Source organism: Leucopleurus acutus (assembly GCF_964270905.1).
Source record: "Leucopleurus acutus genome assembly, chromosome: 7".
NCBI classification, from domain to species: domain Eukaryota; kingdom Metazoa; phylum Chordata; class Mammalia; order Artiodactyla; family Delphinidae; genus Leucopleurus; species Leucopleurus acutus.
The window spans coordinates 84,046,067-84,071,072 of record NC_139150.1 but is presented as its reverse complement, the minus strand read 5'-3'; the positions used below and the strand labels follow the sequence as shown (position 1 = coordinate 84,071,072).

The 25,006-nt window shown below is 41.7% G+C and overlaps 1 protein-coding gene across 1 annotated transcript in view; it reads left to right on the top strand.

Annotated features, from left to right (window-relative positions):
* Positions 1-23,699, top strand: part of GOLM1 (golgi membrane protein 1) — a 61,088-nt gene extending 37,389 nt beyond the window's left edge. Inside the window, exons 5-10 of the mRNA XM_082842871.1 lie at positions 2,178-2,280; positions 8,825-8,954; positions 13,483-13,642; positions 14,300-14,569; positions 16,161-16,274; positions 21,802-23,699. Of these exons, the coding sequence (XP_082698997.1) occupies positions 2,178-2,280; positions 8,825-8,954; positions 13,483-13,642; positions 14,300-14,569; positions 16,161-16,274; positions 21,802-21,878 (854 nt within the window). The 3' untranslated portion in view covers positions 21,879-23,699. The remainder of the gene's footprint in view (positions 1-2,177; positions 2,281-8,824; positions 8,955-13,482; positions 13,643-14,299; positions 14,570-16,160; positions 16,275-21,801) is intronic.
* The last annotated feature ends 1,307 nt before the right edge of the window (positions 23,700-25,006 follow it).

Here is a 25,006-nt window from a genome sequence, read left to right as displayed (position 1 = left end):
TGAAATGTGGCTCATGGGACAGAAGAACTGGATTTTTCATTTTTGTTTAATTTTCGGCAATTTAAATTTAAAACTGATACTTGACTCAGTTATTGGGAAACTTAAGTATCTTTGGGACAACTTGGGTGTACCAATATCCTTTTTAACTGTAAATTTTATGAAATCTAAATTCAGATCAAGAATTCCCAATTCCTGTTAAACATCTGAATTGAGATGTGCTATGACTGTAAAATACACACCAGGTTTCAAAGACTTAGTATGAAAAAAAGAATATAAAACGTCTCATTCATAATTTCTTACATTAATTCTATGTTGCCATGGTAATATTTTGGATCTGTTGGGTTAAATGAAATATATTACTAAAATTAATTTCACCTGGTTTTATTTACTTTTTAAAAATGTGTTTGCTAGTAAATTTTAAGTGACCTGTGTGGTTTATAATATTATAGTTCTGTTTCGCAGTGCTGGTCTAGAATTCTAGTTCCAGATCAGCTTCTAAGAATATTAATAGGGGAAACTCAGAGATTCACTAAGTTTAAATGGGTTGCTTGACTGCCGGGGGCTTCTCAGAGCTGATGATCTGCTGGTCAGTCCTCAAGTAGGGCACAACAGCCTGCAGCCTTTGCTGTACTTAGTATTTTTAAACAGCTTTAATCAGGTGTAATTGACATACAGTAAACTACACATATTTAAATTGCACAGTGTGACATAAGTTTTGACGTAAACGTACAGTTGAAGAAACCACCACAGAATCAACACAGTGAACAGATCCCTCAGCCCAAGAAGTTTCTTTGTGCCCCTTGGTAATCCTCCCCAGGCCCCTCTGATCTGCTTTCCGTCCCTCTAGATGAGTTTGTAATTTTTATAGTTTTGTATACATAGAATCAGACGGCATAGACCCTTTTTCGTCTGGCTTCTTTGACGCGGCATAATTATTTTGAAATTCATCCGTTCTGTTATGGCTGCCATAGTTCATTCCTTTCTATTGCTGAGTAGTATTCCATTGCCCCATGCTTGGTTTGATTATAGAATTTTTTTTTTTAAGTTAGGTCTGTTGAAGTATAATTTACACATGATAAAGTTTACCCATTTGCAGTGTACCTTTCTGTGTGTTTTGACACATGCACTGTCCCCTGGATACCAGAGTCAAGACACAGCTCGTGTCCGTCACTCCAGGAAGCCCCACCCACACCTGCCCTCACCTCAGCCGCACCCAGCGACCAGTTGTCCACCCCTGTAGTTTTGTCTCGTCAAGCATGGCATATAAATAAGTGCTTTTGAGATGGATCCCTGTTGCTGTGTGTATCAGCAGTTCATCGAATCCTTCACTTTTATTTAATTTGATCCCCCCCTCCTGCCCCCCAGAGAGCCTTGTAGGTCTAGGGTTGTGAGGACAGACCTTGGGGAAACTCCGGTGTCTGTCCAGGGCCGTGTTTCAGGCCCTCGTTGCTGCCCTCGGCCCGTTCTGGCGTCCCCTTTGTGGCAGCTTTTCCTTCTACCCTCCCCCAGCTTGGCTCTTGGTCAGTGAGCTGCTGCTTTTTTTCTACAGAGCTTTTCTGAGCCAAGTCATCAGGGCAGCAGTGATGCGGCTGATGGATTTCCTCAGAGAAAGCTGTTGTTTCCCAGATAGGAGGGTCAGGTGACTAAGTGCACATGGGGCCTCAGAGAATAACTGGGCTGTGACCAAATGACAGGATGCTGGCAGGTATCCTGATAGCTGAGAACAGGGGGTGCAGCAGGAGTGGCTGCTTATCTGACTGGATGTCGAAATTAGTGTTTCACAGATCGAGGGATACGTCTTCTGGGGGCAGGAGACACAGTGGCGTGTGTGCCCTTGTGGGACAGTTCAGGGTTTATGATGTCTAGGAGAGAAATAGGTGGATAGAACCTCCTGGTGCATTGTAAGGGTTGCAGGTCAAAAGGAGATTTAGGAGAGATGTGTGAAAAGGAATCAAGGTGCTGGTTCCCATAGGATTGCACATCTTCTGGGCCGCTTCCAGGGCTGGGGTGGGGAGGTTCCTGGGGAGGGGCCGTGCTCTCATCCCTTCCTCTTTCCCCTCCTTATTCTGTTGGTGCCACGGCCCATTGTGTTCCCGTGGTGGGTTTTGGTGTGTCTGCTGTCGTCCGGATGGCCATGCCGGTGCCCTGTGTGATTTCGTGTCCTCCTCTCCGTTTAGACCAGTTAAAGGCCCTGCAGAAGAATTACGGCAGGCTGCAGCAGGATGTTCTTCAGTTTCAGAAGAACCAGACCAACCTGGAGAGGAAGTTCTCCTACGACCTGTAAGTGTGTCCACATCAAGTGTGTGCCACTCGGGAGGCTGACGTGTTTTAAGCGGAGGGTGGTGGACGGGGTGCAGCATAGTTTCCACTGGCCTTTTCTGTTATAGAGCATACAGGTCTTGAGGAAAAGGTTCAGTCCCTTTTAGGAGTCATGTCCTTTAGACATAACGCATTTTATTTTTTAAGTGTCAGCAGTGCTTCGGAAAGCCCTGGAGAAGTGTTAGCCAGTGGGCTCCTCATACAAGAGGGCAGTTCTCCTTAGCAAGAAATGACTTAACTCAATATACCTTAAAATATGTAACTGAGAACTCTATAAAGTGCACATGTGCTGGTTAAATCAATAATCTAAAGCCTTTAAAAATGTGTTCCAAAAGTGCTCAGAAGTGACCTAAGTCAACCTCATAGACTAAAAGGAGTTTGGTATAATATTACTATAATGTATCACTGGGTGTTGGCATTGTGGGCATTTTGTTTTCTTGAGACTTTTAAGTGTCTTTCCAAATTTTTGCAGTGAGAATGGAGTACTTTTATTTTTTTAGCTTTATTGAAGTATGATTGACAAATAATCATTGCATGTATTTAAGGCATAAAAACATGATGTTTTGATATACCTATACATTGTGAAATGATACCCCCAATCAAGCTAATTAACCATCCATAGGCTCCCATCTTTACCTTTTTTGTGTCTATGGTGAGAACACTTGAGATCCACTCTCTTAGCAAATTGCAAGTATAAAACACATTATTATTAACTGTAGTCACCATGCTGTACATTAGATCTCTAGCGTATGGTGAGGACAATCTGTTTTAAGCTGATGACTTTAGTCACATACAAAAACTCTACACTTTACATATCAGAGTCCTTCCGTGGTCAAAACAAAGCAATAAACTTTTTAAAAGTTTGGCTAAACCCATTAGTAAGATAGTAAAAACCAGTTTAGAGGGTAGCAAGTAAAGTTGTAGTCTATGTATTTTTCTCCCATTTTCTTCATAGCAACAGTATAACTCAAGCACAGGAACTTTGGGATTCTGAGACAACCAGCTCCCCTAACTCCACCCTCTTTTTTCTTTGACTTCTATTTAGTCCATGTCCAAGTTCATACAGAGTTTTTACATAATTGCAGTTGCCATTAAAATTTTTAATCATTTTTTTACTTTCTTGCATGATGTGTATTTAAAAATCCATTTTGTTTCCAAATATTAAATACTGCATAATGTGGAGGTACCAAATTCAATTCACCATTTCCCAGTTGGATATTTAGGTTAATTCTAAGTTTTGGTTATTGTACATTGGCCTGACATCAATACAGATAACTTTTAAAAGTTATTATTTTGGATTATTTCCTTCTAAAAAAGACTGGATTGTAGGTTTAGTGTGTCAGTTGGTATAAATCGCCAAATTGCCTTCTGAAAGGATTTTAGCCGTCTGGTCAACACCTCCTCATAAGGATTCTGATGTCCTTCCACTCACCATAATATCTTTCTGATCACTTTAAAACTAAATACTCCTAAAACCAGGAAGCCTCAAATACATAAATATGCAAAGGACACGTGCAAACAATGCAAAGGAAATGTCATTAGAAAACATGCATGTGGAACCTTCTCCAGCCAGGCCAGTGGCTCTCAGTGGATGGCAGTTTTGCTACCAGGAGACCTTGAGCAAGGTCCCAAGACATTTTTGGTTGTCACAACTCAGAGGAGGTGTTACTGGCATATCGTGGGTAGAGGACAGAGATGCTGCTACATCCTGCAAAGCACAGGGCTGCTCCCACGACACAGTGTTTATCTGGCCCAGGGCACCAACAGTGCCCAGTTGAGAAACCCTGAGTTAGGCTGGTAGTCACTGGAAAGCATTCAGACCAAAGTGAAGTGCTCCAGTCTTATTCATCCTTGAAAGATACCTTAACACACGTTTCCCTTCCATTGACTGAAATACAAGAAGCCGTTAATGGCCTCACTTGATAAATGCTGACCCAGAAGATTTTGACCTAGCTGGAAATCAGCCAGGACCCAGTGACAAGGAGGGCAGCTCTGCTCCCATATAGGAGCGTTCAGACAGGCAGTGAGCAGAATACTCAAACCTGGTGGCCATGCGTGCAGGATGCACTCTTTTTCTCTCAGGAAGTTGATAGGTGAATTGAAAAAGCTGACTGACTGCATCTGTTTTACTAGTTGTGCCCCAAACCTTGTACCAGATAGAGGATGCTTCCCATCCTATATCTGATGTGTATAAAATGTTGAAAGCTGGAATGAGTTAGGTTTTCTTAACTTTCTCTGGTTACAGACCCTTTCTGAGAATTTGATGAAAGGTGTAGACGCCTTGTTAGCAGTTTTATAAATGGATGTATACACAGAGTGGCATGTTCAATTTGAGGGACCGCTGAAGCATACCTGCATGCCCTCTTCGTTATGTTTCCTTAGGCTCTTCTCGGCTGCGACAGTTTCTCAAGCTTTACTTACTTTTTATGGTCTGGATTATTTTTTATTAGTTTTGAGGAGTACTGGTCAGGTATTTTGTAGAATGTCCTTCAGTTGGGATTTATCAGATATTTTTCTCATGGTGAAACTGGGGCAGCACATTTTTGAGAGGAAGGTCACAGAGGTAAAGTGCTATTCTCATGGCTGCACATCCAGCGTATGTGCTATCAGGATGACTTATCACTGTTGATCACCTGATTGAGGTAATGTTTATCAGGTTTTTGCACTATAAAGTTACTCTGTTTTTTTCTCCCTTTATGCTATCATCTTTGGAAGAAATTCACTGTGCTTAGGCTGCACTTAAAGATTGTGAAGTTATGCTCCACTTCCCCAAGGATGGAGCGTCTTCACAGATTATTTGGAGTTTTCCTGCACAGGAGATATGACGACTCTTCTTATCTAATTATTTATATCAGTATGGATTCATGCATATTTTGGGTTATAATCTAATACTGTCTTATTTATTTTTTCTTTTGCTTACATGTTTCCAGCTTTTGCCATTGGGAACTCTTTCAGTTGATTCCTTTATCCAGTTGACATATCCCTGATATCGTGGGTTTGGTCCCCCGCCGCTTTTAAAATTACTTTTTTATACTCTGGCACCAAAAGATGCTCCGGACTCATTTTCATGTATTTCTCGTCCCAGTCCTAGAATCAACCAATCAACCATTTCTCCAAGGAGCCCTTGTTCTTTTTATTGGAGAATGGTATTAGAAACCAAGATCTGGGTACTAGGTGTGTTTGTTGCTACTAGGGTGTCATTGCTGCTAGGCTCTCTCAGATGACAGAGCAAGAGGTATATGTGTGTGTATACTAACTCGTGTTATATATAGATACTGATAAATATTTCTATATGTATTCATCTGTATCTAAATTAAACCAAACATGAATTTGTACTGCTGTCCCCAACTCTAATCCGTTTACGTTAACATAATAGTATGTAATTGGTTATGTTCTCAACGTGGGACGCTATTCAATTATTTTATCAATGTTTTGTGACTCAAAACAGTTTTTTAAATTTATTTTCTTTTACTTTTTTGGCTGCGTTGGTTCTTAGTTGCAGCATGTGGGACCTTCGTTGAGGCATGGGGGATCTTTCATTGCAGCGTGGGCTCTTTGTTGTGGTGCGCAGGCTTCTCTCTAGTTGTGGCATGTGGATTTTCTCTCTCAAGTTGCGGCACGCAGGCTCCAGGGCACATGGGCTCTCTTGTTGAGGCGCGTGGGCTTAGTTGCCCCATGGCATGTGGGATCTTAGTTCCCTGACCAGGGATTGAACCTGCGTCCCCTGCATTGGAAGGTGGATTCTTTACCACTGGACCAGGGAAGTCACTGTGACTCAAAACATTTTGAAACTGCCTGTGGCAAAGATCGGTCAATGCTTATCCAAATCCATTCATCTCTTTGCCCAGCAAAACTACTGGGCAAATTCCTTGCAGTTAGGTATGGCCAAGTGACTTAAGTTCTGGCCAGTGGGGAAAGGAAATCATGGGGTGGGACTTACAGGAACGCTTCTGAGAATAAGGACAGTCCACTGCACATCCCTTTCCTTTACCTTTTCTCCTCCCTCCTTCCTGCTGCCTGGGCTTCACACAAGATGGCTGGACCACTCGCAGCTATCCTGGATCATGAGGTAATCATGGGGATAGAAACCAATGTTAGGATATTGAAACAGCAAGAGAAGCCTGAATTTTTGATGACTCAGAGCTGCCATACTAACCCTGGATTTCTTTTATGTGAGGAAAAATAAACTGCTATTTTTTGGCCTTTGTGTTTCACCTAGCCAAACCTGATGCTAACTTATATACTTTTTGAAAGTGCCTTTAAATATTGTTGTTTCTTAAACTAGATCATTTTCATCAATGCTCATCTGTTACCCCCAAAAAAGACTTCTCAGGAAAGGCCATTTAGAATTGAGTCCTAAACAATAAGGAGCAGAGAAAGGAGATTAGGAGATGTTAGGAAAAGAGAACCTGGGGAGCCCAGAGTGATCTGGGCAAGGCAGATAGTATCATACGGTCACGGAGGGGAGTGAGCACAAGTAGTATCTTGAGGATGGGCGTGAAAGTGACTAGTTACGTGGACCTTGCTGGGAAAATCTTCTCTTTCACAGATTCTGATGATGTGAATGTTAGGTCTTTTGGAATAGTCACACAGGTCCACGAAGCTGTGTCCTCTCTCTTTCCCCCGTCTGTTTTCTCTCTGTTTAGATTGGGTAATGTCTATTGTTCTGTCTTCCAGTTCGTTGATTCTTTCCTTCTCTGAGTTTAAAAATGTTGGTTATTGCATTAAATTTCCATTTGGTTCTTTATATCTTCCCTTTCTTTGCTGAGACTTGCTGTTTCTTTGCTGAGACTTAGTTTTTCATTTCTGTCAAGCATGTTTTAATTACCCATTGAAACATTTTTCTGGTGGCTGCTTTAAAGTCTTTGTCAGATCATCTTAACTTCTCTGTCACGTTGATTTGGTGTCTGTTGATTGTCTCTTTTTGTTCAATTTAAGATCTTCCTGGTTCTTCATATGATGAATGATCTTTGATTGAAACCTCTGGGCAGTGGTGGTGAGAGCCCTGGCTCTTCATTGACGTCCTCTGACGCCACCACCTGGGGAGAGGGAGGGGGACCTCATTAGTGTCAGATGGGGATGGAAATGCAGGCTTCCCATGTAATCTCCAGTGACACCACTGTGTTGTTCTAGATCCTAAGGTCCCTAGCCAGTCTGCCTTCGTCTCTCCATCTTTCAGAGTCTTCTTATGTTTATTTATTTATTGTTTTAAATGTTTAATTCTCATGGCAGACAATGTTAGTCACCTACCCAACCCTACTTCCTCTTTTTTTTTTTTTTTTGCTGCACCATACGGCATGTGGGATCTTAAATCCCAGACCAGGGATTGATCCTGCACCCCCTGCATTGCATTGGAAGTGCGGAGTCTTAACCACTGGACCGCCAGGGAAGTCCCTGTTTGTTTAAAATGTAATGTCCAGAGTTCTAGTTGTGCTTAGTGGAGGAAGAGTGAAAAATACATCTACCCCATCTTCCCGGAGTAGAAGTCCAATTCAGATTGGACACCACCTAGAGGTAGTACAAACCCCACGTTATGGGGCTCAGTCCCACAAGACTGCCCCTGCTCTGGACGCTAGTCAGAAGTTCTCGGTGGCCCCAGACCACCTGTTCTTTCTGCCTGGGTAGCTACAAATTCAGGCCTTCCCCACCCCCCTCAGGAGCAGTAATTCTCTAGAACTCAGGAAAGTCCTAAACTTACAATTGCAGTTTTATTATAAAGCATACAACTCAGGAATAGCTAAATGGTAGAGACTCATAAGGCAAGGTCTGGGGTGGAGGTTGGGGGCAGGCAGGAACTTCTGTTGGAGGTGGGGTGCCACCTTTCTGGTTCACAGATATGTTCACCAAACAGGAAGCTCGCCAAGTCTCATAGTCCAGGATGTTTATCTGAGGTTTTATTACATAGGCGTGACTGATTGAGTGGCTGGCCACGTGTTTGAACTCAATCTCTAGTCTCTCCCTGCTTCCTGAAAAATGGGGCTGTAAGTTCCAGCCCTCTAATCATATGGTTGGTTCCCCTGGCCGCCAGCCCCCATCCTAAAGCTATGTTGGCTCCTCCCAGTAAGTCAGCTCATGAGCATAAACTCAGGTATGGTCTGCAGGGGCCCATTATGTATAACAGAAGACACTCCTGTTACCCAGGAAATTCCAAGTGTTTTAGGAGCTCTGTGCAATACTTGGGGACAAAGACCACATTTTTTTTTTTTATGCCACAGATTATATTTTAAAAATTTGATTTTTCTCACCAGTGAAGTTCACTTATTTTACAACAGTGTGACATATTTTTTTGTAACTTTCAATTAACTCCAGTTTTCTTGTCATTTAATAACTGAAAACACATGTGTTGCCCTGCCTGTGTCCTCTTCAGATAAAGTGCGGGAAGCAGGAAAGAGATGAGCTGTGTCTCATGGGGAAGTGGATTCCACTGTCAGAGCAGGGACGGACTTGCTATATAGACGCATCTCTAAATAGCTGTCCTTTCATTTGCTTGCTTTCACCTTCACAGGAACCAATGCATCAGTCAGATGAAAGAGGTGAAGGAGCAGTGTGAAGAGCGAATAGAAGAAGTCACCAAAAAGGGAAATGAGGCTGTAGCTTCCAGAGACCTGAGTGAACAAAAGGACCAAAGCCAGCAGGTAATCCTGGCTTTTTTCTGCCGAGGATCTCCCAAAGGTCTTCCTACCCTCTCTTCAGGCATTTCCTTCCTTCATCTGCTCTCTGACTCGCTCCAGTTCCCTGACACATGACAGCCTGGTCCCGGGACGCAGGGTCTCTGGCGGAGCATGCTGGCCTCCAGACCTGGTCCCCGTGCTCCGGGCCGTAAGGCGATTGCTTCATTTAAAGCTCACAGCCACCCTGGGAGTTGTTTTCTTGTTTGGAGGGCTCTGAGGCCCATGGAGGCCGTTAGAAACTGTCCCAAGGTCACAGTACCCGGTCAGTGAGGGAGCTGATCAGAGCGCGTGCTATCAGGCTGCTTGTGAAAGCACAGCCCGTGAAAATGCTGCTCACAGCCTTCTGGGGCTCTTGGTTTGTTTTAAATACAGCACTTTTATTGAGATATAGTTCACCTACCATATGGTTCACCTATATAGTATTTATAATTCAGTGGGTTTTAGTGTATTCACAAAGTTGTGCAGTCATCATCACAGTCAATTTCAGAACATTTTCGTTACCCCAAAAGAAATCCCATACCCATTAGCTCACTCCCCTTTTACCCCCAGTCTCTGGAGCCTGAGACAACCTCTGATCTATTTTCTCTGCAGATTTGCCTTATCTGGATATTTCATATCAATGGAATCATACTGGTTTTCACATAGCATAATGCTTTCAGGATTCCTCCATGTTGTAGCACGTATGAGTACTTCCTTTTTATGGCTGAATAATATTCCATTGTATGACTATACCACATTTTGTTTATTCATTGGTCAGTTGATGGGCATTTGGGTTATTTCACTTTTTGGCTACTGTGAATAATGCTGCTGTGAACATTCATGCACACATTTTTGTGTGAATGTAAGCTTTCATTTCTCTTAGTTATACTGTATACCTAGGAGTAGCATTGCGGGGCCGTATGGTAACTCAACTCTCCTTAATGTATTGAGAAACTGCCATACTGTTTCTGAAAGTGATCGTACTCTTTACATACCTACCAGCAGTTTATGAGGGTACCAGTTTCTTTACATCCTTGCCAACTCTTGTTATTATCTGTCTTTTTCACCATAACCATCCTAGTAGGTGTGCAGTGGTATCTCATTGTGGTTTTGATTTGCATTTCCCTAATAACTGATGATTTTGAGCATCTTTTCATATGCTGTATTGGCTGTTGGTATATCCTCTTTGGAGAAATGTCTGTATCCTTTGTCCATTTTGAAATTGAGTTATTTTTATTATTTAGTTGTAAGAGTTCTTTATATATTCATATAAAGATATTGGATATATGATTTGCACATATTTTTTCCCTTTCTTTGAGTTGTCTTTTCACTTTCTTGATAGTGTTCATTGAAGCACAAAAAAGTTTTTAATTTTCATTATGTCTAGTTTATTTTTTCTTTTGTTGCTTGTTCTGTTGGTATCATGTCTAAAACCGCTTTGCCTAATCCAGCATCCTGAAGATTTATTCCTGTATTTTCTTCTGAGACTTTTATACTCGTTAGTATTTAGTTCTTACATTTAGTCCTGTGATTCATTTTGAGTTAATTTAATTTTTGTATATGGTGTGAGCTAATGGTCCAACTTTATTATTTTGCATGTGGATATCCAGTTGTCTCAACACCATTTGTTGAAAAAAAAAAAAAAAAAACTATTCTTTTCCCCACTGAGTTGCCTTGGCATCTTTGTCAAAAAATCAGTTTACTGTAAATATGAGGGTTTATTTTAGACTCTCGGTTCTGTTCTGTTGATCTCTTTTTCTGTCCTTATGTCCATACTACACAGTCTTGATTACTGTATCTTTGTAGTAAGCTTTGAAATCAGCAGCTTTAACTGCTCCAACTTTGTTCTTCTTTTTCAAGATTGTTTTGGCTATTCTGCACTGGTTGACTTTCTGTATGAATTTTTGGATCCGCTTGTCAGTGTCCTCAACAAAGCCAGGTGGGATTTTGACAGAGATTACATTGTCTGTACGTCAGTTTGGGAAACGTTGCCATCTTAACAACATCCAGTCTTCTGTTGTGTGAATGTGGGATGTCTTTCCACTTAAGTCCTTTAAAAGTCTTTTTGAATAATATTTTGTAATTTTCAGAAGTCTTGCACTTCTTTTGTACAATTTATTTCTAAGTATTTTTTGATGCTGTTATAAATGGAATTGTTTTCTTAATTTCATTTTCGAACTGCTTATTGCTAGTGTGTAGAAATACAATTCATTTTTTATATTGATCTTGTATCTTTCAACCTTGCTGAACTTGTTTATTAGTTTGAATAGTATTTTTTTGATTCCTTAGGATTTTCTGTATTAAGATTATGTCATCTAAAAATAGTTTTACATCTTCCTTTCCGATCTGGATGCCTTTTATTCCTTCTTATTGCTTAATATCCCTGGCTAGACCTCCAGTATAACGTTAAATAGAAGTGGTGAGGATAGACATCTTCGTCTTGTCCTTGCTCTCAGAGGGAAAGCATTAAGTCTTTCACCATTAAGTCTGATGTTAGCTGTGCAGGCATACCTCGTTTTACTGTGCTTCACAGATATTTGTGTTTTTTTACAAATTGAAGGATCGTGGTAACCCGGTGTTGAGCAAATAATATTGGCTCCATGTTTTCCAGTTTGCTCACTTCATGTCTCTGTGTCACATTTTGGTAATTCTCACAATATTTCAACCTTTTTCATTATTACGTTTGTTACGGTAATCTGTGATCGGGGGTCTTTGATGTTACTATTGTAACTGTTTTGGCCTTTTTTAAGCAATAAAGTATTTTTTAATTAAGGTAGTACATTTTTTGGACATAATGCTATTGCATACTTAATAGACTACAGTATAGTGTAAACATAACTTTTATAGGCACTGGGAAACCAAAAAATTGGCGTTACTCGCTTTATTGCGATATTCACTTTATTGCAGTGGTCTGGAACCAAACCTGCGATGTCTTCAAGGTATGCCTATATATTTTTCATAGATGCACATTATCAAGTTGAGGTAGTTCCCCTCTATTCTTAATTTGTTGAGTGTTTTTATCAAGAAGAGCTGTTGGATTTTGCCATTGTTTTTTCTGCATTGAGATGATCATGTGTTTTTGTCCTTTATGCTATTGACATGGTATTAACATTAATTGATTTTTAGATGTTAAACTAACCTTGCATTGCTGGGAGAAATCCTACTTGGCCGTGGTGTATAATCCTTTTGTATGTTGCTTGATTTGATTTGCTAGAACTTTGTTGATGATTTGGGGGTCTATATTCATATTAGGTCTATAGTTTTCTTGTAATGTCTTTCTCTGGCTTTGGTATGAGGGTAATTACTGGGCTCATAGAATGAGTTGGGAAGTATTCTTTCCTCTTCTGTTTTTTGGAAGAGTTTGTGAAGATTTAGAATTAAATGTTTGGTAGAATTCACCAGTGAAGCCACCTGGAACTGGGCTTCTGGGGAGTGGGGATTTTTAAATTACTACTTCAGTCTCTTGTGTTATAAGTCTGCTCAGATTTTCTACTTCTTCTTGAATCAGTTTTGGTCGTGTGTGTCTTCCTAGGAACTTGTCTGTTTCAGCTAAGTTATCAAACTTGTTGGCAAACAATTGTTCTTAGTATTTCCTTATAATAAAACTTTTTTATTTGTGTAAGGTTGGTAGTGTTATCCTCTTTCATTTTTGATTATAGTAATTTGAGTTTTTTTTATTCTCAGTTCATCTAGCTAAAGCATTGTCAATTTCTTTCATCTTTCAAAGAACTTTTGGTTTCATTGATTTTCTTTATTTTCTTTTCCATAAGTCATTAATTCCTGATCTAATCTTTATTATGTGCTTCCTTTGCTTTAGGTTCAGTTTGCTCTCCTTTTTCAAGTATCTTAAGGTGAGAGATTAGGTTATTAATTTGAGATATATCTTTTTCCTTGGATAGGCCTGTAAATGTCCCTCTTAGTACTGCTTTAACTGCCTTCCAGAAGTTTGATGTGTTGTGTTTTTCATTTTTCTCTAAGGTATTTTCTAATTTTCCTTGTGATTTCTTTGGCCCATTGGTTATTTAGGAGTATGTTATCTAATTTCCACATATTTGTGAATTTCTCAAAAAATTTCATTCCTGTCGTTGATTTATAATTTCATTCCATGGTGACTGGAGACCATACATTGTATGATTTCAACACTTAACGAGGTTTGTTTTGTGGCCTAGCATCTGTCTGTCCTGGAGAAGAATGTATTTTGCTCTCGTTGGGTTGGGTGCTCTGCAGGTGACTGTTCAGGTGGTTTGTCATGTTGTTCAAGTCCTCTCTTTCCTTATTGATCTTCTGCTTACTTGTTAATACCTTATTAAAAGGTTTTTCTGGGAGATGTGGACCCAGCCTCAGATCTTCTGCTTTATGCCGGGTGGTAGGGCATGACCGGGGTAGAGTATGGCATTTCTCAGGGTTTCCATGTTCGTATTCATCAGAAGAACGTAGTGGGTCCATTGCATTGCTCAGCGTTGTTGAAGGTTTATGGTCATGGAGCCCCTGGCTGCCTGTGCTCCTGTTTCAGCTCCAAGCCCCCAGTGAGCCCCAGCCCAGGCCGCAGGAAGCAGGCCTGCCCCAGGCAGAGGTGCCACAAGCAAGAGGGAACATGCCCAGCAACAGCGAGCCCCAGACACCAGTCCCCAGTTCTGAGGCGGCTTTGGATTTGAAGAAACAAGGCGAGAAAGGTAAGTGAAGCTTGGCAATGACACATTTAAGCCCTCTTCAGGGTCCCGTGCCAATAGAAAGCATAGCAGCGGGTCATGCCCTTCAGTCCACACAGATACACAGGGCAGAGTGTGCTGGTGGGGACTCGGTAACGGGGCTGCAGGTGGCAGGTGAGTGTCTCTCTGGCACCTGGACTTGGGGCCACGGGCTTTTTCTCTGCCTTACTGATGTCTCACATTGTAAACTAAGTGCCTAGTTCCTTGGCAGCTCTGTAAAGGAAGGTCCAGGCAGAGCCTTTATTCAGGACAGTGGTGGGACTGTGGGATTAAGGGGACGTGGCTGAGTCCTAGGCAGCTGTCGTTGGCTCCCAAGCACTCGTCTTAAATAGGACGATCAGGTAACCTCAGCAGTGCAGCCTCCTCCACTTGCAGGGTGTCTCTGTGAGCCAGATCACTTAGTCTGAATTTTTTTTCTAAGACGTTTCCTCTTCCTGGTGGTTCTGAAGATGAGCTGCGGGCATAGAGAGGCCTGCAGTCTGCTGAGGCCACAAAAGAAATGATCCACCTGCCCCATCGGTCCATCGTCCTTTGGAAGGCTCTGGGAATTGAGTGATACGAGGGTTTCTGGTTTTGTCTTAATTGCTAGTGAGGTCACAGCTAACTATGTTCTGTGCACAGAGGGAACCAAGGAGATGCAGGTCGTCAGCAAGGAGGAGCTTCAGAGGGACGGCCTGGGGCTGTCGAAGGAGCCGGGGCGAGAGCAGAATGTGGAAGAAGACAGACGTGTGGGCGGAAAAGGCCGTGGAGAACCCGGAGAACTGGGCCCAACCCCACAGGTGCCAGCTGCCCTGTTGGCAAGCCAGGAGAATCAGGAGATGGAGAGCCCTGAGCGGGACCAGCTCGTCATCCCCGACGGGCAAGAGGAGGAGCGGGATGCCGACGAGGAAGGTGGGTGAGATTGTCCACCCGGCACCCGCGTCCTCAGCCTCCTTCCTGACGCGGGATGGGCAGCCATGAAGATTCCCAAACAGCAGGTCACCGTTTGGTGGTTCGTTTTGTCTGTTTTGTATGCACTGTCCAGCAGGAGGCAGGACAGAAGAGCCGTCACTCCCAGCACTTGGAACTTTTAGAGATAATATTCACAGGGAGCCTAGGGGGCTTTCCAGGTGGAAGACCTTGGGATGGGAGCTGAGCATCGAGCACACATAGGTCTCCTGCCAGGTGGACCCCGCGCCTCACCTTTGTTGCTGCACTTCCTCATGCGGCATCACCAGCAGTGTCTGGCGAGCAGATGGAGGAAGGAGGGACAGAAGGATTGGCTAGACGGAGTTTCACGCACGTTTGAGCCTTGCAGAAAAGTGACGTGGGAATCCCACCTTTCTGGTTTGGTTGACTTTTCTCTTTCTTAAAGAAAAGTGTGGAAAACTGAGATTAGCAGAATATTCTGGGATGTATTTTGGTCCCTGAAAGATGGGGAAAATTTCAATCCTAGCTAAGCCAGGAGGGCTTAGACGGAAGACACCTGTGTTCTGAGCCTGATTGAGTGACAGAAGTTGGGGAATGTACTTATTTGCAGAAGTTACCCTGATTCCATTTAAATCTTAATTTTCACTCAAGCTTCTGATGAGTGTGTTCTCACAAGTTTTCAGTTAAAGAATTGGGGGGAAAAAAGAAAAAGGGAAACTCTGGTGACTGATCAGATTGGTACTCAAATTTCAGACCATTCAGTAGCTGGTCATCAAGTGTAACCGCTACCAGTAGGCCTGAGATACTGCTGGGGCTGTGTGTCACACCTCATCCTAGGTCAACGGTAATGGTCTGATCAGTAGAATAAAGCTACAGGGCACGCAGGCCTGGGCTTTGTTTCCACTTCAGGCGGTGAGTGCAGGGAAATAGAACTAGAGCTGCCTTTTCCAGGCATACTTTTTTTAACAAAAGATTTTATTTACCTACCTATATACAGATATAAAATGTTTACATTAAACCCTATGAGTATGTTTCTTGAATGCATTCTGTCCCGATCTTCTTTTCTGGTTGCTCTTCTCTCCAGGGATGAATGCGGTGATGAATGATCTAATTCTGTGAAAATTTTATCCTTCGGCTCACAGTAGCTACTGCATTTCCTTCTCTCGGGGCAGTGAACCATTCTAAGGAGATAGCTGCCATTAACCAGCAACCCGTAGTTTCCGAAAACAGTGGTTCCTTCCTTTAACCTTGAGTTGATTGTCTCTTTAAAAAACTGGGATTTTGGTTTGGTGAGCTAGTTACCCCGTTTCCAGCCTGGAATATAGCCCTTTATTTAGGGCCGTATTTTGTACAGATTCAGAATTGGAGTGGGGCATACAAAAGTAGAGAACTCCTGCACGGTATTCGCCCTGGAAGCAAGCACGTGCGTCCCTGTCATTTCCTGAGAGGAAGCCAAAAGATCTGATTGTTAAACCAGGATTGGGACCATCCCGGTACCTGGGCTCTGGTGCTCCTATGGCATCGAGAGAGAAAACGATGTAGCTTACGTTGTATGACTCTGCTAATTTTATAGGGAGAAACCAGCAAAAACCGGGAGCAGACGATGACTACAACATGGATGAAAACGAGGCAGAATCTGAAACAGACAAGCAGGCAGCCCTTGCGGGGAATGACAGAAACGGAAATGGTAATTAACGGTGGTGGTGGGGTCATTTCATTCATTTCTGCTTTGTGGTCCTTCACTTTTGCAGTGACTGTACACCAAATCCCAACAATAATAGTGTAAAGAATCCATCATTAGAAGACTTTGTTTTCTTCAGAAGCCTTCGAGTGTAGGGGCAGTGGAGGGAGGTGAAGGGTTGAAAAGGCCACGACGAAGACCTGTCAGAAAGTCTGCATATATGATGTGGGGCTCAGGCCCTCAGGAATCAGTGAGGATTTGTCTTCAGTGACATTTAGGGACTTCCCAACAAAATGATAGTTCACTGCTTCGTTACTCCACAGCACCAGTTGAAAAGCCCTGATGCACGCACAGAGCTTCCAGGCAGCTGTTTATAGTAGCACTTTGTGTTATTGTTATTCTGAATTTTTGAGGAGTCCAGGCCAGCAGGATGATCAGATTCCAGATCTGTCTGCCTCTTGTGACTGGATTCAGGTTGAACATTTTATAGGTGCAGTTGTGTTCCTCTGGCTTCCCACCAGGAGGCACGGAATGGCAGGTTGATCCTTGGTTAAGGTGGTGCCCACCAGGTCTCTCCATTGCAAAGGTCCATATTCCCTGTGTAATACATTGTCTAGAGGGGGATGCTTTGAAATAGTGTGGCTTTACCATCCATTGAAAACCGTTGTCTAAATAATAACTCCTCACATTTGTTAACTGCCGTTCTTTAAGGACCCCCTCACCCCTGACGTGTACACATGTGAGCGTGCGTGCACACACACACACACACACACACACACACAGACTCAGACTCTCTGTCTTCCCCCCTTGTTTTAGTTATCACTGTGGACTCAAGGTTTTCTTTTTTTGAAATTTGTTTTTCCATCAGACTCTTGGTGTTTCTTTCTAAGAGCTCTTTATATGCTGGGGAGGTTGGCCTTTATCTGTGACTTAAGTTGCAAATACTGCCTGGCAGTGTGTCTTGGTTTTGCTTATGGTTTTTTGCCATGTGAAAGTTTCAAAAATTTTTGTCTTTTCTTTTACTGCCTCTAGATATTGAGTCATAGTTTTCTCATCTAGACTTGAAAGGAATTCACCCATGTTTTTGTTCAGTATGCTGTCAGATTTTTCTTTTGGTTCCATTGTGAAATAAAACAGATTCACAAAACCACACATAACAAGGGAGTTTTTAGAAGGTAAACACGTTGTAACTGCCCCCTGCCTCCCTGGTCAAGAAGTAGAACTTGGGGGGTCCTCCTGAGGCTCCTTCTCTGTTGCTTGTCCTGTCCCAGCACCTTCCCTCCCTGTACCAGAAATGCCTATCCTGACCTTTCCATTCGGCATTTTCTTGAATTTCTTTATGGGTTTATCACTCAAGTGGGCATCCCTGGACACCACAGTTTAGTCTTGCCCGTTTTCTTAAATTTGATATGTCTTGAAGTCTCTGAGTCTCCAGGTTCCCCCTCCATTCCTTTCTCTTTTTGTGTTTACAGTCTGTTAAAGAGCCACAGCTGTTTGACCTGGAATTTCCCACAATCTGGATAGTGTTGATTGTGTATTCATGGTTCAGTGTGGTGTATTCTTCTTTCCTCCCTATTTCCTGCAGATCCCCAGCTGATATCTAGGTGGTATTTTAATTCAACTGTTCCTATTTCGTTTGTTAATTGGAATATTTTATAAATAGATGTCAGTGGTATTGTTCATATGGCATAGGCAGGATAAATGCTTCTCCTAAGCATTGGTAATTTACTGTGAAATTTACCAATTTTCACAGTAAGGAATTATTTCCTCTCATCTTCTGAAGGTGACCATTTAAAAAATATAAACTTGAGGATTTAAACCTTTCTGACAGGTTTCACTCAGTTGCACTTATTATCCTTTTGGAAGTTCACATTGTCCCATCTTCTTTGGCCAGTGGGGTCTTCCCCACTTTCATCTGAACCTTTTGGTTCTTTTGTCCCTGTCCTGCTCAGCCACTGCTTCACTCCACACAGTGCTTTTTCTCTATGAGGGGCTCTACCTAGGAAGGACCCAGAAAGGAACCAGTTTCAGAGGGAGCCTCTACCAGCTCCTTTGTCTTTACCATGGACACTCTGTGGTCACTTGCTGTGGGAGTAGCAGAAACACTGCCACTTCCAGCTGCAGTTCTCCCACTGGCCCAGGTACTTTCTGGTGTAAACCTGTTGGCTCTTAGGGCTTCTGTCGTTCTCAGGTCCATCTGATGCTCCATTGCTTCCCTCTGTTTTCTTTCGATGCCCCTATCCTATGGGTCGCTGTTTGTTTTTAACCGCTTGTATTTGGGGGGTCTGCAGGACTCCTTGTCATCTAGTTTTGTTCTAAATGTTCTCCAGTTTTTGAGTTTTTAAATTTAGTTGCTTTATGTAGGGACTCTGAGAGATTCAAAAACTACACCACTGTTTCTACCATCTTTCCAGAATCCTCCTCTGCTTTCATATTTTACATTTAGATCTCTTGATTCATTTGAATCGTTTCAGATGTATTCAGGTGAATGGCACAAGATGTGGGTCCAATTTTCGTTTTCCAAAGGTGTTTCCAATTAGCCCAACACCATCTTAATTCACCGTCTCAAAGTAAGTGATTTGAGGTGCTACTGTCATCAAACACTAAATTTTTATATGTACTTGGTCCTAATTTTTGGATTTTCTATTTTTGTTCCATTGGTTTGTCTCTTGATTTGCAGTGTACCACATTACTCTTAACAGCTTTTTAAAAAAACATATGTGGCAAGTTGAGTTCCTCTGGAAAATCCCAGCCAACATCTCTTTGAATAATCCTTCTTTTTTTTTTTTTTTGCGGTATGCAGGCCTCTCACTGCCGTGGCCTCTTCCGTTGCGGAGCACAGGCTCTGGACACGCAGGCTCAGCAGCCATGCCTCATGGGCCCAGCCGCTCCGCGGCATGTGGGATCTTCCCGGACCGGGGCACGAGCCTGTGTCCCCTGCATCGGCAGGCGGACTCTCAACCACTACACCACCAGGGAAGCCCCTTCTTTCATTTTTGATTCCTTTTTGAATTCAGATTAGAAGTATATTAGATCTTCTCAGTCTATTTGTGTCTCTTACCCTCTTTTTCATATTTTGTATTTCTGCCTTTCTGATCTGTGTTGAGAATTATTTCCTCAGAATACCTTCCAGTTCAAAAATTTTTCCTTCAGCTATGGCTTATCTGTTCTTTTTCATTTCTAAAGTTTCTACTTGGCCATTCTTTATGGGCTCTTATTCCTTGCTCATGTTTTCAAACATCTTTTATTTCTCTATCAGGGTTGTTTCATATTTTCCAATTGCAATATCTGAAAACTTTGTGGGTGTTTCTATTTTGTTTCTGCAGGCTCTCCTCGATCCCTTGTTTCCTTGTGTTTTGTGCTTCTTAACTGTGAGCTACTGCTTTCCTTGGAACTTTATCTGGGGGAAGTCTTTGAGGACTGAGTCACAGTTGTATTGGATTAGAGGTCGTTTGCCTCTGCCAGTCTCAAGGAGGGTACTACAAACTCTCAACCCCTTCAATAAAGTAGATTGTCCCCTTCAGGGTTTTTTTTTTTTGGACCACATGGAAAAATATGAGTTCTAAGTATATACCTGTACAATCATCTCATGCAGTTAAGAATCCCGCACTCCACACACTAGGCTTTCTTGCTGTCCCCCTTTCATTGCAAGTTTATTTCCTATTACCTTTAAGCCAAGGATGTGAACCTTTGGGGTTTCAGCTTTATATAGGCATCGCCTTCTTGACTCCCCACCTTGAGGGGAGCCCTTGTCTTTAGGGCCTGTCCTCCTGCACCTTTTGAAGCTGTGAAGGGAGAAGCCCAGAGTCTACAGGCTTCAGCAGAAGTCCTCAGGGAAAAAGCTGGCATTGATGCTTATTACCTTCAGGAGTTGATACTCCCACTTCAGTTTTGGCCTCAGATTCCTCCTTTTAGTGTCATTCATAGGCAATGCATTTTAATGTTTAATTTAATTAAAAATTTTTTTCACTTTTCATTTTGAAATAATTTAGAGTTAAAAAGAAAAACTAGTAAGAATTTCCATATATCCTCCATCCAGGTCCCCCAAATGTTAACATCTTATGTAACCACAGCACAATTATCAAAATGAAGAAATTAATACTGATATAATGCTGTATCTATAGACATTATTCAAATTTCTTGAATTGTCCAACTAATATCCCTTTTCTGGTCCAAGATCTAATCCAGGATCATACATTGCACTTAGCATTGTACTTAGTGTCTTTTAACCTGGAACCTTCTGTCTTTATCATTTATATCATTGATAATTTTTTTTTTTTTTTTTTGGTGGTACGTGGGCCTCTCACTGTTGTGGCCTCTCCTGTTGAGGAGCACAGGCTCCGGACGCACAGGCTCAGCGGCCATGGCTCACGGGCCCAGCCGCTCCGCGGCACGCGGGATCTTCCCGGACCGGGGCACGAACCCGTGTCCCCTGCATCGGCAGGCGGACTCTCAACCACTGCGCCACCAGGGAAGCCCATTGATAATTTTTGAAGTGTTCTGGCCAGTTGTTTGGTAGAAAGCTGTTTTAACAATGCATCCTTAAAAAATATCTTTCATATTTTATCCAGCATGTCACTCACTACAGTTGGTTGTTTGGGATTTCTAAAACTGGAAGTCTTAAGTTGATTTTTAAATTATTTTCATAGACTCTTTAATTTTTTTTTTAATGCAAAAGATGAACACATTAGGAGTCAAAATTTTAAACAGATATAAGTTGTATGTGTGACTTTGCAGTGAAGCCTTGGGATCATTCATCCCTTATACCCAGGTGTCCTTGTAAGGATTTGACCTTGTACCTGCTAAGACTTCAAACAAATTGAGGAGTTCGGCAAAGGAAAGGAGCTAAATGTTCTGTCAGCTCTTTTAAGAATTTTAAGTTGAAATCATTTTAAAATTATGTCATCAAGATAGTTAAAGACCCTGCTTGCTCCAGGGAGAATTAGAAGAAAGAGGCATTAGCTCCAACTTTATTAGAGAACTTAAAGCAGTCATTTATTTAATAAAATTGTCAACCATTTAACGTGCAGTAGCTGCAAATGAGGATCTTGCTTTTAGGTTTTATTTGTGATGTGTCTTTATGTCCTTTGTGCATCAAAGGATAGAGTAAGGAGGCTGGAAGCCATGTCTAGACATCAGCTCTGTAATGAGAGCTTTGGCGTCACGAAAGCTGACCTAAGTTGCGAATGGCTTTTAGGAGGCAGTGTGCTTGAGGCTAGAGGTGCAGGAACAGAGATTCAGGCAACCCACAAGGTTCACAATCATGTCAAAAGTTCCATGAGAGTACGTTTTATATTGTCCATTTGACAGGACGTTATTTCACTCTTTCACACAGTTATGGAGTTTTTAGATGGTTTAGCTATCTTGTCCTTGATTAGCAGTGCAATTCCAAATTGTAATGTTACTGTGGGAGATACAGTTCTCTTTTATGACACAGCTTCTAGACATTTATGTCCAATGGGACCTGCCTGGGCTGGGTTTCTCAAAATGTTTAATACTAGAACATTATGTTGTTGTTGTTTTCCTTTTTTAGTTCTTAACGCTGAAAATCAGAAAGGAGGCACAATAAATTTACTAGAACAGCGAGAAAAGAGGAATCACACACTCTGAACCAAACTGGAATCACACACTTTGTGTCAGAATTGAACAGAGATCACTACAAAATATTCATGAGGGATTGGATACTGTGAAATGTACTAAGTAAAATATCTAAAGATGATTATTGTAGAGTTTTAGTTTGTATTTACTGTGTAGGAAAATGAGATTGTCTTTGAGACACTTTTGAAGTGTCTGTATTGAGATGTCAAAATTGTCGAAATTTGTTGGCTAATAGGTATTTCATGAGAAGATCAACACCAGCAATAGAACACAGGTTCTCCTTCAAGTACGGCAGCAGTAGTTCTACTGTGGAAGTAACTTCTGACGTGAAGGAGGCCCACCGCACTTGCAGAGCTCCTTGTCCTCAGTCCCCTCTGGAGTCATTCTCTTCTCCACATGCTGTGCTGAGTGACGGGTACCAGCCCCTGTGATTTCTCCTCGGTGGGCACTGAATGATTTTTGGTTTATCTTCTTGTACCCACCTCTGGTTCTGACAATCAGTGGCCTAGAGCACTGAGTGTTAACACAAACATCACTAGCAACGGTGTTAAACAAGTCTAAACACAAAGGTGTTCTGTGCGATAATTTTTTAAAAGATTACTTGTATGATAACCCTTGTCATTAATGTACAAAATGCTTTTAAGTGACTTGTAATTTGAATACTTGTGATGTATACTTGCTTTGCTTCATATGTGTGGGCAAAGCAAAATCTTGTGTAACAAGTCCTTAGACTTTTGTGGATTAGACTTTTGACACAGCAGGGGCCAAAGCAGAGCTGACCCTGGCTGCCTGCCGCAGAACAGTGAGGGCAGCACAGTACTGTGGGGAGAACTGCCTACTTCGCTACTAGAAGAAGAGAAAGTTAATGTTGAAGGACATATATACATCATTACAAATTTGGAGAGATTAGAAAGTCAAGAGAAATGCAATAGTTGTTTGTGTCAGTTTACATTTAGCATGTGGTAAAGGACTATCACAAAACTGATTTAAAAATCAAAAGTTAATCTGAAAACGACTAATCATAATTACATTAATAGTGACGTCAGGTTTGACTCGAGTTGGTTCTTAACATTTTAAGGTAAATAGACTCTTGCCGGGCTTGTGAATGACTGGCAAAGTCACACTAATGACCTTTAGTGAGGCTCTCTAAAGGGTAGGTGGGTGGTGATGCTTATTAAAATACATTTTGAGTCATGGGATTTGAGATGCAGGGGCCTCAGGTCATTGGACATAACTAACTCCCTTGTTTACAGAGAAGAAACTGGGGCCCGGAGGAGTTCTGAAGCTTCTCCAGGCCAGCAGCCCGTGAGCTGGAGTGCCTGTGTCCCGGCCAGCTGTGGACTCCGGGTGCCACTGGCAGTCACCAAGGGCAGGTCCTGGTTTGCGTTCAGGTTAAGACGTCCAGCTGGAATGCTGTGTGATATTCTCCTACCTAATCACTAAGATTAAACTTTCTACCCAGAAAAGGCAACTGAAGAAGGGTATGAAAGTAGCTTTATGAATCTAAGTCCTTGTGCAGCCTCCCTCTGTGTCTTAGTCTTAGGGTTGATATTCTCTCTTGCTTAGCCTTTATTCATCTCATGTTTAATCAGTGTGCCTAGAGTTGCTGAGAAATAAAATACTGTTAGTTCAACTTTTAAAACTGCTTTCAGTTTTCCCTTCATCCCCTGTTGGATCCCTAAGGAAATCAGCTTGTAAACTGTGGATTAAGCATGGTGGTTTGCCTTATAAATTCAACCTTTCGTGGAATGAGATGTCATTGTAAATTTAAAAAAACATGATTTCATCTCCTGTACAGAGGCACCAAAAGGCCATTTGTTCCGGAGGTGTGTACTTTAGCTATTTCTTCAAGCAGTCATGCTTTATTACTGTTGACTTCCCTTGGGATCACAGACACCTCTTCCAAGGAATAATCTAGAGGTGTCACAGTTATTTAAAAAACAAACAAAACCTGTGTAATAAGCATCAAATAGGTATCAGACCCCCAACCTTGGTCTTTTGGGTTCATCCAAAATTAAACCAGCAGGTAGTCCAATTTTTAATAGGTTTATATAAACTCTATTTGATTCACAACCCTCCTCTATACTCTCAGATGGTGAGCAGACAGGAGTGATGATTCATTTGATCTTTTTTTCCTGCAGGTAGGACTGCAGATGAAGATTCCCTAAAGCAATTTTGGATTAGATTTCATGAATTATCTTAGTCACCACACACAGTATATACCTTTGTGTGATAGAATTTGAGAAACAAACCATTATCTGTTAAGTCAGTATGCTGTCATTAAATAACTAGATTGATAACTAGCCTGATAGTTTTAATTGGTAATAGGTGGCTATCTAGTCATAGTAGAACTTGGAATGGTGAAAGAAAATTGTGATTTCAGGGTCCTTTAAGGTCCAGGGGGAATTGGTCTATTCCCACTATGTATTTTAGCCTAAAAGAATATTATAAATAAATGATAATTTATAGGACACTCAACAACTTCTAACACTTGTCTTTGAAATAAGTTTGAAAACAAATATATACATTTTAAAGTTTCCATTAACTGTGGGTTATATTAACATTTTTTCACATAGTTAGCTTAGACTGAAAATGTTCATTAGTGTTAGAAAGTTGGGGAAATGGCTTATCTCGTGTATTTAAATGTTTGTATGTTTGTGTACTATTTTAGCTCAGAGGGCAACACTTAAAATGTACTAACTAAGCCACTGTTCCGTAACAGCTGGTTTGTAAAATTCTGGTAACATATACACTGAAGGATTACGCAGAAGTAGTTATCTTGCCATGCACTTAAAAAAAACAAAGAAACAAAAATACTAAACTAAAATGCTTCTGTCCTTGTTGGTGCGCCTGTGAAACACATCTCTGGGAAAGTTACATGACTTGAAATATTCTCATCTGTAAACTATATATAAACTTAAGGTGACATTCTTATAAACCAGGACCCTAACCAAGACAAAATGCCTATTTTTAATCCACAAATGCCTATTTTTTATCCTTACTCCTTAGAATAAAATTAAATGTTCTAGGGACTTGCCTGCTGGTCCAGTGGTTAAGACTTTGCCTTCCAATTTAGGGGGTACGGGTTCAATCCCTGGTCAGGGAGCTAAGATCCCACACGCCTCGCAGCCAAAAAACCA